At 43.1% G+C, this 16395-nt stretch overlaps 1 protein-coding gene across 1 annotated transcript; it reads right to left on the bottom strand.

Annotated features, from left to right (window-relative positions):
* Window positions 1-194: 194 nt before the first annotated feature.
* Window positions 195-14766, bottom strand: ARPC2 (actin related protein 2/3 complex subunit 2). The gene is made up of 10 exons (XM_078604698.1): window positions 14521-14766; window positions 12691-12725; window positions 12284-12396; window positions 9868-9913; window positions 6330-6516; window positions 5918-6011; window positions 4574-4700; window positions 2904-3004; window positions 1570-1670; window positions 195-651 (listed from the first exon to the last, which is right to left on the bottom strand). The coding sequence occupies exons 1-10, from the start codon at window positions 14592-14594 to the stop codon at window positions 627-629; spliced, it is 903 nt and encodes a 300-aa protein (XP_078460824.1). The 5' UTR covers window positions 14595-14766; the 3' UTR covers window positions 195-626.
* Between the last annotated feature and the right edge of the window lie 1629 nt (window positions 14767-16395).

The raw sequence follows: 16395 nt of genomic DNA, 5'->3' as shown, positions 1-16395 counted from the left end.
AAATACAAGAGAGTACGGATTCCTGCAGTCACGAAAGCTTCAAATCAAGAGAATAACTATTTATCTTATACTCTACCATTCAAGTCAATGTTATTTTCCCTTAAGTTTAATGTCGCTGCCGAATAAAAGGAGCTCTGCTTTCATATTAAGTTTAAAAAGTTTACACATCATGTAAGAAAAGAACATACAAGAGCTAACAATATGGTTTTATTTGAGAGCAATTTTGGTTCACAAGTACCGTTACTGTCAATGTTAATACAAGTGGAAAGTCATTCAAAGGCCTGGCATTAACATTTGATGGGGCAGTGTAATTGTGATGAATCCAAATCAACTCACTTAAGAAATTAGCAAATTCCCCACATTTAGAAATTAGAATGAAAATACAAACCAGGCAGGAATAAATTGCATCTTTTTTTGTGTAGATTTCCATTAACATGCACATGATTGACATACAATATAAAAAAAAATTATAGGAACAAATGAACATTTGGATACATTTCATGAAGGGCAAGGTAAAGGAATGGGCATCTAATGAAGATGTGTTCAACATGTGCAGGTGTCTGTCGTCGAGGCTGCTGAAGCGTTGCTGGGCCCTCAGCTCGCAGCTGCTCCCCTGTGGCTCCCAGCTAGCGCGTCGCAAATGTCTTGCCGCTGAAAAACAAAAAGGTAATGTCACTTGCGCACAAACTGATCTTGTTGGAGAATTTTTCTAAAATTTATCGTTATAGGATATCCATGGGTCACGGGTCATGATCTCTTCCAGCAAAATGTTTTGCCCAAGCACCCTTTATTTTCCTGAACAGTCAATGTGTCTCTGATTTGTGTTTGTTCTCAGATTCATGTGTTTCTCTGTCTCTTGTGCAATTCTAAGCCTGCATCTCTCCATGCTTTTTATGTTTTTCAGCTTGTATCCTATTTGTGAAGTTTCCCTTTTTTGACTGGTATGCCATAGCAAATAATATACTCCGATGAAAAAACGTTAATCGTAAGGTACATAGGTATATTACAATGATTTGCAGGAGTAAGATGGATTTTGCAATCACAGGATTGTGAGGGCTGGCGAAAGCATAGGGAGGCCTTAGCCCACCAATAGCTGATAATTTATTTATTTGGTTTGCAATAAAACTTAAAAACTGCCACAAGGTAAATACCACGGTACGGCTGTCACGTGAAAAAAAATTAAAAAGCTATAAAAAAGGTGGTAATAGATCTGCAAGAAAGCAGTGAACCGAGGGCAGTCAAGTACACCGGTGTATGCCCGGATGCCTGCAAGCTTAGCAGCAAAATCCTCAAGCTGAATACACATTTTTTTTACACTGCCTATTTTTTCCAAATACCAGGTCATTCAAGGCTATGATGTTTTGTTGCATACCATATCACCCCACCTGAACCATTTCTTAAAGCATGTACATTTATGCAACATCCTCCAACAGCGTGGCCCATCTCCCCTAGCCACTTATAATATCCCTCTGCTTTGCTTTGACTTTGATACATATGCCCCTTGTCTTGTAAACCAGAGATAAACACAATGTTATGTCTGGACTTGGTACTCAAAAACACAAAACTTACGACATGGTCTTCATCTCCTTCTTCTCGGCATCAGGCCGGGCGCGGTTGAGAACCTTCAGGAAGTCGGAGGTCTTGGCACGCATGCGTGTGTGGATGTAGGCCTGGTGGGGCAGAATAAAGGGAGACGCGGGAGAGAGAGGAGAGAGGGGAGACGACTTGGGATGGGGCGAGTGCAAACATGAAGCTGAGCGCAGAATCGTGCGTAACATCCACCCCCTACGGGACGGCCCTGCTTGCCCGGCCTGCCGTAGCACGTCGATACCTCCTCTCACGACCGCACCACCTGCATTAATTTCCTTTTGACAGTATGATCAAGGATGTCTGTCAAATCGGCGTACCTACACCTCCTGCGGCCATTAAACTGTCACTTTGCCGTTTCAGTCACTTCAAAGCCAGAGCACACAGAGAGCTGCGGACACTATGGGTATCCTTGCAAAACAGATGATAAATGTGAGCAAAATGAAAAAAATTACATTATTTTTTACCTTGCACCACTAACCACAGTGTGAACTTTTGGTTATGCAGCCAGTAAATCTGAACTTTCCCAAGGGTCTTATCACTGTGCCAAATATAAAAAAAATTATAGCTTTCTGAGTTGTCATAGTTTATCCAAACTAGTTACAAAAAACCAAGACATTCTGACTGTGCTGATACATTTCGATGAGTCTCTTGCACTGTGTTGTCAAAGTTGTCAGAAAAGCATTTTTTGATAATGCAACCATCAGTGTGTACTCACTTATGACTACGACTCTTGGATGCCTCAGGCAATTAGTATACTTTGTGTTCACAACATATTCAACACTCTTATTTACACGAGGCGGGGAAGCGTTGGAACATATTCCTCACAGAATAGTGTTAGTACAAAAATGCTACATCAAGTGGAACGAGTTTCTCTTGCATGCAGCAGGAATTCATTTGATCCTCATGGCGGTACCCCAGGGTACCAAATAATACAAAATGGCCGAGGCAATTAAATATTTTATTTCTGGGACACTATTTTTTCCAGGGGTGTACTTAACTCTGCGACTGGGGTACCAATCAATCCGAAATCAGTGTTACTCTGCGATGTTGAAGCGCAGCGGGGACGATTGCGCTGAAACCCTGAACGCTCGTATGCACCGTAGTGCACCGTGTACAGCTCGTCGAGATGAGTCGATTGCCGCATCGCCGACCATCAACAGACTAAAAATGACTGCATCGCGAACATAATGCGAGAGCCGGGGTACCATGGTACCCTGGGGGTACCGCCATAAGGTTAAATTATCAAGTGCAACGGCACGATTGACGAGCTACAAAGGCTGATAGTGCACGGCGAACAAATACTGAAGGCGAACCTTGGAGCACTTGATGTGGTAGTGCAGATAGTCACGGAAAGTGTGTATCAGGTTGATGGTGTTGTCGCGGGCCTTGGCGTTGGTGTGACGCGGGAACAGCACTGCAGGCACAAGGGAGGCACAGACGCAAGCCCTGAACCAACCATTTAGCAGTCAATCCAATTTGTCAAAATACACCAGGATAAATGAGTCCCTCAATAGACTTTAACCCACCACTTCACCCAACTGAGCAAAGGCAAGCTAGAACATGAAGCACATTTTGAAAACATAGACATGGACATCACAGTGCAAGTAAACATTTGAAGGAAATTAACATAATCAATTGTATGCACAATGCCTTTTTTGTGCCATCACAGGAAACTGAAATGCAAGACAAGAACCAAGGATGCTGGCGATGTGGGCCCAATACTCTGAGCCACTGCAAGCACAACGCATTACAATCGCCACACTAAAAACACAAACTTCCAATTCACAAAGGGACAAAGGTAAAAGAAAACTGTGCCGCAGTTGCGTTGGCGACTGCTGTGTGTTGTACACACACGGTAACTTATTTTCTTTGACATTTTTGAGACGTTTTTTTTGTGCTCTACAGTCGACTCCCTTATTCAGCGGAGTCAAGTGCACGATCACCGAGTTCGGTTTCTGGCGAGCCAGGCCCCTCCCTGTGGTGTGGCAGCTAAACAAGGCAAGCTCAGGCACTGCGGCAACAGAACCGGTTATGGCAAGGTCATTTGAAATGCAAAGTTGGGAAAGAAAATACCAGCTCCAGTAAAACTGCAGTAAGAAGTGTCACCAATGAAGCAGAACTGCCAGTGCTCATGATGGATTGAAAACTTTGCAGGTTTGCAAAGGAAAAGATTAGTTTACAACGTCTGTCATATCGGTGCAGCAATGTTAACAACGCAGTGTTGTCTGTGATTGTTACAATAGAAGCAACGTGGCATCTGGACGGCAGGTATTAGAAAGCTCAAATAACCAAAAACTGCTCTTGTTACAGTACTGTAGCCTCACACCTTCAATACAGGTCAAAGTGAAAAACTTTGTTTGTGCACAGTTACTAAATTGTGGAGGCACAGACAGCAAACGAGCCATCAAGATGCTCTGAATAGTTCACAGTGGGACATTTTCAGATGGATGTGAACAGTTAATACAGAATAAAAGGATTTCATATGTTATGCCCCAAACACATTTTATTTCTCTAAGGTTTGGAAACCCAAAACTATAATCAATTTGTTGCAGACTGATTTCAATGCTCACAATAGATCAGGGCAATCTAGAATTGCAGTCTTCAGTGACTCAAAACTCTGCAAGGGCAGAAATGTGTTACTTGTGGTCAGTGTGATTCTCACTGCATGGCCACTGGGGCATCTGTGTGCACTGATGACCTTGGTCTGGGAATGTGTGCACTTCTCAACTTCGGGGTGGGACTGTGTGCAGGGATCACACTTTGCACTGCTCACTTTGGGCTGTGCCTGTGTCCACCGATTATCCTGGGTTGACGCTGCGCACGCCAATCACTTTGATGGGGCTCCTCATCAAAAGGTGCTGTAGCCCAAATGTGTTACGTGGGCTCAGAGTGAGATTCACTTCGTGCTTGTTGGCGATGACATGTGCTGCCCACTTTGGGCTGCAGCTGTGTGCGCCGACCACTTTGACGGGGGGTTGCTCACCGAAGGTGATGTAGCCGATGTTGTCGCCCACGGCAGCATCGGTGTCCTTGAGCTCCAAGGGAGGGTCGCGGTGGTTGAAAAGCACCTGTGGGGCCGTCTGGCTGGCACGCCTCCCCTCCTTGAATTCCTGCGCACCAACACACGCAGGGGCACGTACCGGTGAATGCATGGGAAGGGGGGTGTACGTGGACACGCCCACTGCACCGCCCACATGGGCAAACCCAGAGAGCACACCCAAGCCCTGCAAAGGGCCCTCGGCGCATGCCGACGAAGGAGAGTCCTGCACATACCTGCCTGTCACCGAGGGTGGGTAATAAACTGTGCACAAAACGAGTTCCTAAAAGGATCGTTATCACATTAATTTAACTATACACCTCAAAACTCCCCAAACATAACTTTACTAAAACTCCTTCCAACTTACCGACATCCTTATCAGCAAGATTTTACTTGTGCTATTTTCATTTTTTCCATCTCATAAAAGATTGTTGAGTTATGCCACAAATTGTTCTCGTCAACTTTGTGCCGGTAAGGTCCTCCACCACCAAACACAGCAAAACAAAAACTGTCATGTGTACTAGCTTTAAATGTGCCAATTTTTTTTTGTTTCAGCTGACCAGCAAGTTCAAAATTTTGCGAGTAGATATGTTTTTTTTTACACGATGTCAACCATCAGCAAGATCCAGGAAGTCAGATTAAAGCTCCAGGAAGTAACTGTGTTAACCTGACCTGACTTATTAAATAGGCATCAAGGACCTCACATGAGAAAAACAGATACAAACTACTGTATACTAACAATTACTCGTGAATTAATTTAATTTTATAATTTATCCGCGACAAGTGTTAACATTATACTAAATTATCTGCTTGTGTACCGCTGCGATTGGCCGTGGTGCTTGGGCCAAAGCGCTCTCTCACCGACAGCCGGTGTGTGCGCTGCCAGGCAAGGTGAATACATTAGCCCTGGGCAGGGTGTGCCTCACAGCCGCATACACTGAACGTGCAACATTTTTCACATCATCATTCTCAGTTGTACAACACACGCTTCCAAATATGGTTATAAAACTCTTGCTTCAACACTCGCTTTCAATCAAAAAACACAAGACTTGACAGACAGCGCTTGGCATTTTCACCCGGCTTCTTAAGTTTAACAAAAAAATGCCTCCCTGGTATGTACGGCATATCTTATGAAGTTTCTCAAGAACTTGCGCATTCTAATGCAACTCACCTTAGTGACCTTTATACGCAAAAATCACAAACCACTGCTGCCAAGAACAAACCAATGCTTCAAATGCACATGGGACACTCAAAAGTATGTAAAAATAAGAGCACTTGCCCTGCACTCACCTGCATGAACACCTTGCCGATGACCACATCGTCGTCATCCTTGAACACGGTGCTGAACACGACGGTCACACGATCACGCTTGGCCTCCACGTACCTGAGAGGACACGAAAGACCAATCGGCCTTCAAGTCAGCGCGAGCCGTGCAGGAGGCGCTGTTAACTCGACTACCCAGGTCTTACTCATAAAAGCAATACAATTGCAGCAGGCTCTTAATCGGGTTCTAAAGGAATCCTCTCATTCATACATTGCAGTTTGATGCAAGGCAGGTCAAGTTCACATTGATGGCGGTAATGTATTTTTCTGCCTGTACCACTACTGTATGAGGCGTCTATCATAAAAATCCAGGTATTAACCCATTCCATGCCACAAATTGCACGCAGCAGTTTTTACGCCGTCCTACGAGTGCACGCACATGGTCTCGTCATCGCGGTAGTGGATGACGGCGCGGTTCTCTCCCTCCATGCCCTTCTCCTGGAACTCGAAGTACTTCTCGAAGACGGAGGCAAAACAGTTCCTCTTGAGCAGGCCGGCACGGGAGATGTCCTCTGCCTTGTTGGCCGACACGTTGTCCAGGTCGTACAGCAGCGACACATTGTAGCCTGAACACACCATGGCCATGTCAACACGCCATTCCCAAAAGATTATAAAAACGCTGATGAGGAACAATTTTTAAACAATTATATCCATGGCACATTCATGTTTAATGTTTTCCAGAGTGCACAGTGAAAGTGAGAGTTTGGAGTAGATAAGTGAGGTTAAGTACAAAATCTGTTTAATGCATCTTGGTTGACTAATTACCACTGGCTGGATTAAAGTATGTCAAACACAGACAGACCTCTTGCATAATAGACCGCATTTTACGAGAAAAGATGAATAGTTAATGAATAGATATTTCAAATTAAATCCCAGCCCATCCGGCATTTTTACACATGTGGTTTTTAATTGGAGTATTCAGTAAAATAACCTTCCACAGATGTGGCCAGAATGTGCTACAGACCATGTAGAGACATGCGGCATATGCTGGCACATTAAAATCAGCACGGCTGTGCAAACATTACAGTATTGCAGTGTAACATCTCTCATCCAGTGTTTTAATTAAATGTCGAGCCTGATAAGCACATAATACATGTAAATATAAGATAATGTGTGTTAATTTGGTAATGTCCAATAAGAGCATTTTTCCACGATGTATTTCTGCAGTAACATGTAGATTACGAATGCTCACATGGGGATTCCGCAGAATGTTATTTTTTTTACCAACGAGGAACCTTGTAAAGTACTGCATTGTGTTTGTAAATGAGGATCGGTGGAAAAAAAAAGTTTCCATTCTGCAATTTAATTTCAACGCATATTTCATTTCTGCAATTTTCCTTTAGTTAACGTTAAGTACTAAGCCAATGTTGTGCAATGTTCCCAAACTCGCAGAAACTCTTGCACGGATCTAAGTGGTGAAACGTACGATAAGTACCCGACTCACTCTAAGAATAGTAAGACTACCACAAATTATGACATATGCTACTTGTGCAACTTAATGTACACATCTGCTGTGCAACCTGTCGAAATCGAAGCCCGACACAAGCCGATGATTGACTCCTTAACATAGCAAGCCGGAGTATTTTTTTCCAGTTTGTAAAAGAGCACTTTGCTCAGAGCGAATTCTTGATCGTACCACCTACTGCTCTCCCTTATGTTATGGTCATCACATCTGCCCTAGTCACCTAGGCAATGAACCACAGTCCTGTGTTTAATTTGGTAGGCATACACACTGCACATAGTTACACATAGTTACACTGCACACAGTGACCAGTGCACACTGTTCCGTAATTGTCCTGCTGGTTTTCGACACGTGCATTAAAGCCATTCACAAACTTACGCCAAAGGTGCTAACTGCAGCAAACAGCAAAAGTGCACTTTCCTTTGCAACACTGTTTAAGGGTATGAGTAAGGTTAGCTTGCTTTCAGCTGAATGAAAGAGGAATTTTCCCAGCATCTACCAACAACTATTATATATGCCATGTGGCAGTTGTAAGCCCAAGGCTAAGGCAGGGCACAAAAAGTAATTTATAAGGTGGATGACAGGCACGTATGCGGTGCAGGCTACAACCCACTGAAATGCCGCACCTTTATACATTTTTTTTTGGAATGGCACAACTATAATAATGGTAAATTACACTTGTTATATACGAAATATGTGCGGAAAAAAATCCCATCAATGAATCAGCAACATACTAACTACGTGACTTTACCGAAAAAACCAAAGGTGTACAGCAATATACTGTTCTATGAAAGCCAACAAAACAGAGTGCATGGAAACTAGTGTGTGGAAAACTAATCTAAATGTCACGCCGGTCATCAGGGTTTGTGTTCGAGTGCCTCACAAGGACGTGCCATACTCATTCGTGGCTCTGGGAACGCCACCTGAAATTGTGCAGGGTGTACACTGTAGTGCAGCATGTATACAGTGTCTAGTACCTATGACCACATTACGTAGAATTCACACCCCTTCTCTTTAGATCTCAGAATCAGGATATGTATTTATACTGGAGGAATCCTATGAGCTATAAATGCTCTCTTTCACAGTAGGGGGGCAGGTCAGAACGTTACAACAACAAACAATACAAAAACATAATAAGTGTGCGAAGTATAGGAAAGGTAAGATAATCACTTTCAAATTTTTTTTATCTCACCAGATAAAACCCACTGAGCTGCAAGCTTCTTTTTCAGAAGTGACCCGGCCACAAATGATAGCTCAACGAAGTGGCTTATCACGAGGAATTTTAGGGCAACAAAATAATCTGAATAATCTAAAGGCATGTTTAGATTATTTAGGCTAAGCAGGGATTTTAGCCTGGATAGCGTATGGATGGGCGACCAATCACGAATAGGTGTCATCCGCCGCTACATGGCTACGTTGTCAGGAGAGGGCAATGCAGTAATATCCGTTGTTCTACTGCACTCCCTGTCTTCACCAACCAGAACCGACCAGTGGCGGTGATGTATGGTAACAAGTAAACCCGTAAAAACAAAGTTTTTCACTCTAAATCCTTTATATGCGTGGCGGCTAGAGTCTTCTCGTCCTCTGGCTTGAGATGGCTGCCACCTATGGGTCAGATGATTGTCTGCCAGTATTAAGCAATTGGTAATTAAATATTTAATTTGTTTTCCCTAAACAGTGTAAAATTTTGGAAATTTTTTTTCACTAAAATTAATTGTCACACAACGAGTCTGTGTGGAAAATGTCAGCTCGATTGGATCACGGGAAGTGGGTTAAAAAACGAGCGAAAGATTTGCACGATCGTAAGCAAGCAAGCGAACTTAATATAAAGGATTTAAAAATATATTCGCCTGTGGAGGACGCGGGGATCGATCCCGCGACCTTTGGCATGGGAAGCGAGGGCGCTACCAACTGCGCTACTCCGCCACGGCCTGTGGAGGGCTTACGCTCTGGGCTCCTATACTGTGACGTTCAGCCAAAGCCATGAATGAGTTCTATTTGAATAAATGTAAAATAATTTTTTTTTGCCTAAAAAGTGTAAAATGTTTGAAAAATTTTTCACGAACATTAATTGTCTCGCACAACGAGTCTGTGTGGAAAATGTCAGCTCGATTGGATCACGGGAAGTGGGTTAAAAAACGACCGAAAGATTTGCACGGTCGTAAGCAAGCAAGCAAGCACGCACGCACGCACGCAAGCAAGCGAACTTAATATAAAGGATTTAAAAAAAGAACCCCATGACCCACACGGTGTGGGGGAGGCCCTCATTCAGCAGTGGATTGACAAAAGGGGATGTACATATTCACGTAAACATAGTAGTGCTCGGGCTTCCCATAACATTCTATTTTTGCTTCACTGCTGTGTTTTGTTGATTTATGCCAAAACAATCCCGTCTTCACAGTTCTACGAGTCTGGTGGAGAGCACAACACGCGGGTGGATGCAGTTTGAGCTCACCCGATTCCGGCTCCACCAAATAGCTGCCGTACTCCCTTTTCAGCAGCTGCAGAACAAAAAGATCCCCCAGTTAGTCTTGCAATCAGGGCAAGGGCTGTTAGTGAGCACCTATGAAAGGTGGAGGCACAGCATACACCAATGGAGTGGCATGACCAGCACCGCACATGGCCACTCTTGTATCTCTCCATTATTGCTGCTCGTATGCTGCATGCACCACGTACCTATTTAAGACTGAGTCACACTTACGGGTCTTCGGGCAAATCACATGAATGTGCCGGATGTTATCATATCTCGGAAGCTTAGCAGAATTAAGCCTGGCTAGTGCTTGGATGTGAGACCACCATGCATGCACAAACAGTGTCATTGGTGGCTGTTGGGCTGTGGTTGGCAACACAAGGCATTGCAGAAATATACATTGTTGCACAGTACTTCCCATACTCTCATCTATGCTCTTTGCTTTTACTAAGCCACACTGACTGACCAGCGAGGTGAAGCATGGTCAAATAACCTTTAATGATCCACACTTTGAGGGGAGCTCTCATCCTAGAGGTCTAACACAGGGTCAAATATCAAGGGCCAATGGCTATGTTCACCTCCGATTAGCACGGTTGGCTACGTACAGTGTGAAAGAAGTTAAACATACATTAGAAACCGGGTTATATGGAACGCACTGCCGTGTGCAAATCACTATGCCCACAGGGTTACACATATGTGGACACACGCATTTGGTAAAAATAAATGTGAGCATTAATATCACCTTGAACCTGTACTGTAATTTATTTCTATTTATAACTTTGACAATGAATATCACCGAAACATGACCTTAGTGCCCAAAAAATTGTCACTGCAGTTGCGATTAACCCCCCTCTGCTCCTCTGCAACAGGCTCCAATGCATAATACCCAATGAATAACCCCCTTTGTGTTGAACATGTGGAAAATACATGAGTAAATTCAGTTCTAGATTTGAAGCTTTCGTGACTGCAAGGATTCATATTCTTAGGTTTTTTCAGTAAAGTCACGTAGGTAAAAAATTAAAATTAATACAAGCAAAATAAAAAATAAAATAAAAATCACGACGTTTCGGAGGCAACACAAGGTGGAACCGTCACAGCACGATAAGCTGTATCAAGCTGTATCGTGCTGTGACGGTTCCACCTGAAGACGGAGGCTTGAGTTGCCTCCGAAACGTCGTGATTTTTATTTAACTTTTATTAATTTTAATTTTCTACCTACGTGACTTTACCGAAAAAACCTAAGAGTAAATTCAGATTCAAGTGCATTGAACCGTGCATATTTTTTACGTTTTCCAAGCTAAGAGGACATGAATGCTGTACAAGGCTGCAAAACATTAAAACTCCCCAAAGTGCATAAATGTGCACATTAATACCGTACATGTTACATTAACACCAGCATACAGACCAAAAATACATCATCAAGAATAATCTGTACATGAAAACTTAGTTCAAGTATTCTGCTCACAACAGGATGTCAGAGTAAGACCAGCAAATTGGTTGCAATGAAAATCACAAAGGAGTTCCTCCCAATCACCACTGCTCCTGGCCTCTTAGCCACAACGTGACCACTGCTGGAGCGGAGGTTCCTGTTCTGGGCGTCATCATCCCATGTGCTGGCAGTCAGATAAGAATGCCCTTATATGGGCTGTTCTTATATTTTTACATCCCTCTTTAAAGGATGCAGTCGGTGACTTACATCAGAATGCAATGCTGTAACAAGTAGTTAATCAAACATAAAAAGATAATGCAAGCATGTCAACAGCATACGTTTGGCAAATTAAAGGTTACATTTAAAATAAGAGCTTCACAATTGTAAGAAGTAAATAGTAGATTTATAAATAACTCATTATTTGAGCTCGCTCTTGTACATTTGGATGTTGTTGCTGTCAGCCTGTAATGTCCCTCGAGTGAGAAAAGGCCTCCCCATTTCATTCTATGGGTTCATTCCATAACTTTTTCTTGTTCAGTAGTGGCTTCTGAATTCTTTGATGTCTCTTCAGCTGTCTTCCCTTGCTTCTTTTCCTGCTCTTGGTTGCCACTTTGAAGCAAACTTTGTGCATCTCGTCCGTTGTTCTCTCAACATGTCCCTGCCCATTTCCACTTAATTGATTTTGCCTTAACAGCATCGGTGATCTGTTTGTTTACTTGTATTAATTCCTTAATATATTTATTTGACTTAGATATTTGAGAAATGTGTAGATATTTAACCTGTTTCTTGGTTGACAACCATGTCTGAAATCAGTAAACAAAAACTAGCAAAATTCACACCCTCCAAATTTCTTACATTTTGATAAGTACCAAAGCATAAAAACGGAACAAACATTGTTTGTATTTATATTTAGTACTACCATGCATGCAGTAACTGGTAACACGACTACGGAAACGAATGTGGCCACATCACCTTGTCAGCATCATACTTCTGCAGCTCAGCGTAGAACTTGAGGGAGATGCTGACCATTACTTTAGACTTGTCACCACCAGGGTTGGATATGTGGTAGAGAACCCCATCAAAGTCTGGTGGTGATACGGCACAGGTGGTAAAGCAGCTCAAATACAGTCCACTCTTAACAGGAATGATTGCTAGGGCTTACATATAAAACCACTGCTCAGCACAAAAAATGTGTCAATTATCATGTGAATTTTCAATTATGTGAATGAAAACAAATGTCATTGTTAACAGGTAATACAATTTTGTAAAAACAATTATTCAGTGTTGTTTTGTATTAATGCACACAACTTTCAAATATATTCCTAAATAAGTAGTGTCACGGAAATATGATTAACGAAACGTTGTATACAGTACAGTACCTGCAAATGTGATGTCAACAGAATCTGGCTTATTTCTGTGAAGTGGCAGAAAAAACGACATGTGCGATAGGGGTGGGGGCACAAAAAGAACGTTAATATCACACCATCAGGGGTGTCCGTGCAACTGCATATCAGCACGAATCACATAGCAATGAGTTCACTCGTAGCATAATTGAAATGTCACTCCTATCATTACGGGCTTTTCAGTCACATTTCAATAAGATAGATCACTCGCATCATCAGGCAAAAGTTCACACTCACAGAGGCCCCTACAACTTCCTGGGCCAAATTAATTCCAGAGCAGTGCTATCCATGCTAGTCATCAAGGTACACTAATTTCACACCACAGCCTGCATGATAGCATCAAGGCATGCCTTGAAATGGATACGGATACAGAATTGGCAGGAGTGCTGTGAAAGAAAAAATGCATTCTAAAGGCCTGCAGAGGATGCTGAACGGGCAACGCAGTGCCATGAGCACATTCGTGCATTTGAATGCACGTTAAGTCAATAAATGTTCACTAGCACACCGGAGCACGATTAACTCTGAACATGGTCAAATTCATGACCGAACTACAGGCAGGTTGAGCCAGGAGCAAGCCCAATCCAGCTACATCACTCAAGATATGCAGAAAATAACATCAACACACACGATGACAACACAGATGCCAGGATGTGTGTAATATTATAATAATGAGTCATAGTAATCGCCATCGCACATCACTGCGATGCCACAATTCATCTCTCTCGTGAAAATGAACCGATCTCATCCCTCTTTCTCCACGGTGGACATCCATTCCGGTACGTTGTCTTTCCCAATGGATGCAAGTATATTACCAGTCTCATCCATTGGCCATTGAACCTTCTAGCCATGATGTGTCCTGCCCATGCACACTTAATTTTCTGAAATTCAATGTCTCAATGTGTATTTGTTGCGCAATATATACGTGTTTTTAATGTAATTATCAATGTTTATGAAGCGGCTTATATACGTAAAATGTCAGTGGTTTGACACACAGACTTAACTTGCATGCACCGTCACCGGCGAAAGGTTGTAGTTAGTCCCAGTACGCCCCACGCCGTGGTCGTTAATGAGCATTTCTCCCTCATCAAGGTGGACAAACAATTTACAGTATATACGAATTATAGTACTAAACGTATGAACTTCGTTCGCATCGTACGTTGCCAACCGTGCGAATCGGATGTGCTGTAAAAATACTACACGCAAGTAAAAAAAAGCCATGCTTATAGCGGTCAAATATGTACAAGGAAACACGCGTTCCGCTCATCCACCGTACTGTAAACGTGTACACCTGTCTCGTTAGACTTGCGACGTTGGTGTGGAACGCTCCTGTGCATATCCTGCCCACATCACCCCCCGTTCTTAGTAACGGTCAATACCCATCGGGGATTTGCGTTCGCTTCCTGACAAAAACGCTCCCCCCAGTTCCTCACATCTCTCCGTGTTAATCAAGAAACATGCGTTTATCACTTTAATAGCAACTGCTAAAAAAACACAAAACACCCAGTGACATTAAACACATTTCAAACTGCAACTAACAACATACATCCACACGATTAGGCCAAGGTAGGGGTGGGGGGGCGACGCCCTAAGAACAACACGGCCGCAATCAACGACGCACACAACCAACTCGCATCAGATACATCGCACCTCGCCGTGTAATGTTTAAACGTCGTTTTAATCGAAGCAGCAGAATTTGTGTTTTACACTCAAAAGCGAGAGGGTTAAAGATTGTGTGGTTTAAACGTCCGCCGAGGCCAGAGGCCTGGGACCAAAGCAACTAGGCCACACCGTTCGCTTCGCACCTACCCGGCCAGCGCATTGTCAAACTTTAGAGTCAGCGTCTCCTCGATAATTCTGTTGTTGATTTCTAAGAGGATCATGATGTCGCTGTGTTGTTGTTGTTATTATTATTCCAATTCGTTGTTATAAACGGTGTTATGAACTGCAGCTCGGATTGAGCATTAAACTCGCTCCCGCTTCAGCTCGGAGAGGGAGGGGCTACGAGGAACCCGGAAGTACGGACCCGGAAGTGTGGGCACGCACGTTGGGTGTGACGCAACCGGAGGTGGTGAGCTCATTGAGATGAACCGTTCAACGTTACAACAATAAATGCACGAACGGCGTGCAAAGTGTAGGAAAGGTAAGATAATTGAAAAAATATACATGAACTAATTTTCTTAAATCTGACCAGGTAATAGCCCGCTGAGCTGTGTAGCTCTTTTTCAGAAGCGACCTGGCCACAAATTATAGCCCAACCAAGTGGTTTATCGTGTGGACATTTCTAGCGACCAAATAATCCAAACGCGTGAATGGCGTGATGTGGAGGGAAGAAACCGGAGGACCCGGAGAAAAATCCACGCGACCACGGGGAGAGAGACACGCAAACTCCAAATATACATACTGCAGTAGCTCTATATTGAACACATATGCTTTCGCGACCAATATTCATTATAAAGGTTTTTGGGTTAGATCGCGTAAGTATAAATGTGTCGTAACCCTCCACCACCCGACAGTACGTTTCGCTGGTAATTACATCGAACATCTGGAAAATGTGGGCTGAAGTAATTAGTTGGCGCGTTGTTTACGTGACAAACCTTACTGCCTGTGTCGGGTGGTGGAGGGTTACGATACATTTATACTTACGCGATCTAACCCAAAAATCTTTATTATGAATATTGTTCGCGAAAGCATATGTACATTAGCTGGACATATTATCTATGAGGGGACATTAAAAAAAAACGTTTATTACATTTGCAACCTTTAACTTTTAAATACAATACCGAAATATTTCACATACACTAAAGAATGTATATGATTCTTGTGCATATTCCCTATATGGTAATACATTAATACAAATACAAGCACTAATTATTACATCTAAACACTACATTTGCAATGTAATGCACACAACTATAAATTATATGCCAAATGTTATATGTCAAGAAACTAAGATTTATGTGTTGTCAACAGAATCCGGCTTATTTCGTGAAGTGGCAGAAAGGAGCATGTGGGGTTGGAGTGAGAGGGTGGAGAGAGAATGTGAAAACAGGCACAACATTAAACATTAATATCACAGCATCAGGGTGTCCACAACACTGCAAATTTGCACGAATCAGTCATGAGATGGTTCACTCAAAGCATAATTGAAATGTCATATGGGATTTTCAGTCACATTTTAATGGAATAGTTCACTCACATAATTGTTGTTGTAACATTCAATAGGCCACTTACAACCTTATACAGGAAGTTTTGGTCTCCTGGGTGGAAGATGATAGCCTTCTCGTGAGCCACCTGACTTGTTTTAATATCTTAAAACACAAACTAATACCACCATCCATGGCGTGGGTTGTGACCGAGCCATGTGAAAGGAGGACCCTCCCCACTAATGCTCTGACAAAGACCTGCAGGACCAGTGGCCAGGGATGCAGTGCGTTCTTGCTTCCCTCCCTAGCCCAGCTTTCAAAAGGCCCTAGTGGAGGGAGCCGAGGGGGCGTGGTTCCAAAGGCCTGACCTGCATTGCTGGACATGGATCTCGAATGCCAGCAATGCAGGAGATAGATCACGTTCTTGTGGGCACCTGCTGGAAGCTCCTGCAGAATTGCAGGGTTGTTCAGGAGTGCGGTTTTCCTCAATACTGAGCATAGGCTGCTGATAGCAGACCTCAACATCTGCCGAAAGTCC

Source organism: Lampetra planeri, chromosome 2, assembly GCF_965212315.1.
Source record: "Lampetra planeri chromosome 2, kcLamPlan1.2.h2, whole genome shotgun sequence".
In the NCBI taxonomy this organism is placed as follows: domain Eukaryota; kingdom Metazoa; phylum Chordata; class Hyperoartia; order Petromyzontiformes; family Petromyzontidae; genus Lampetra; species Lampetra planeri.
Note: the sequence above shows the minus strand (reverse complement) of the source record. Positions and strands in the feature narration are given on the sequence as shown.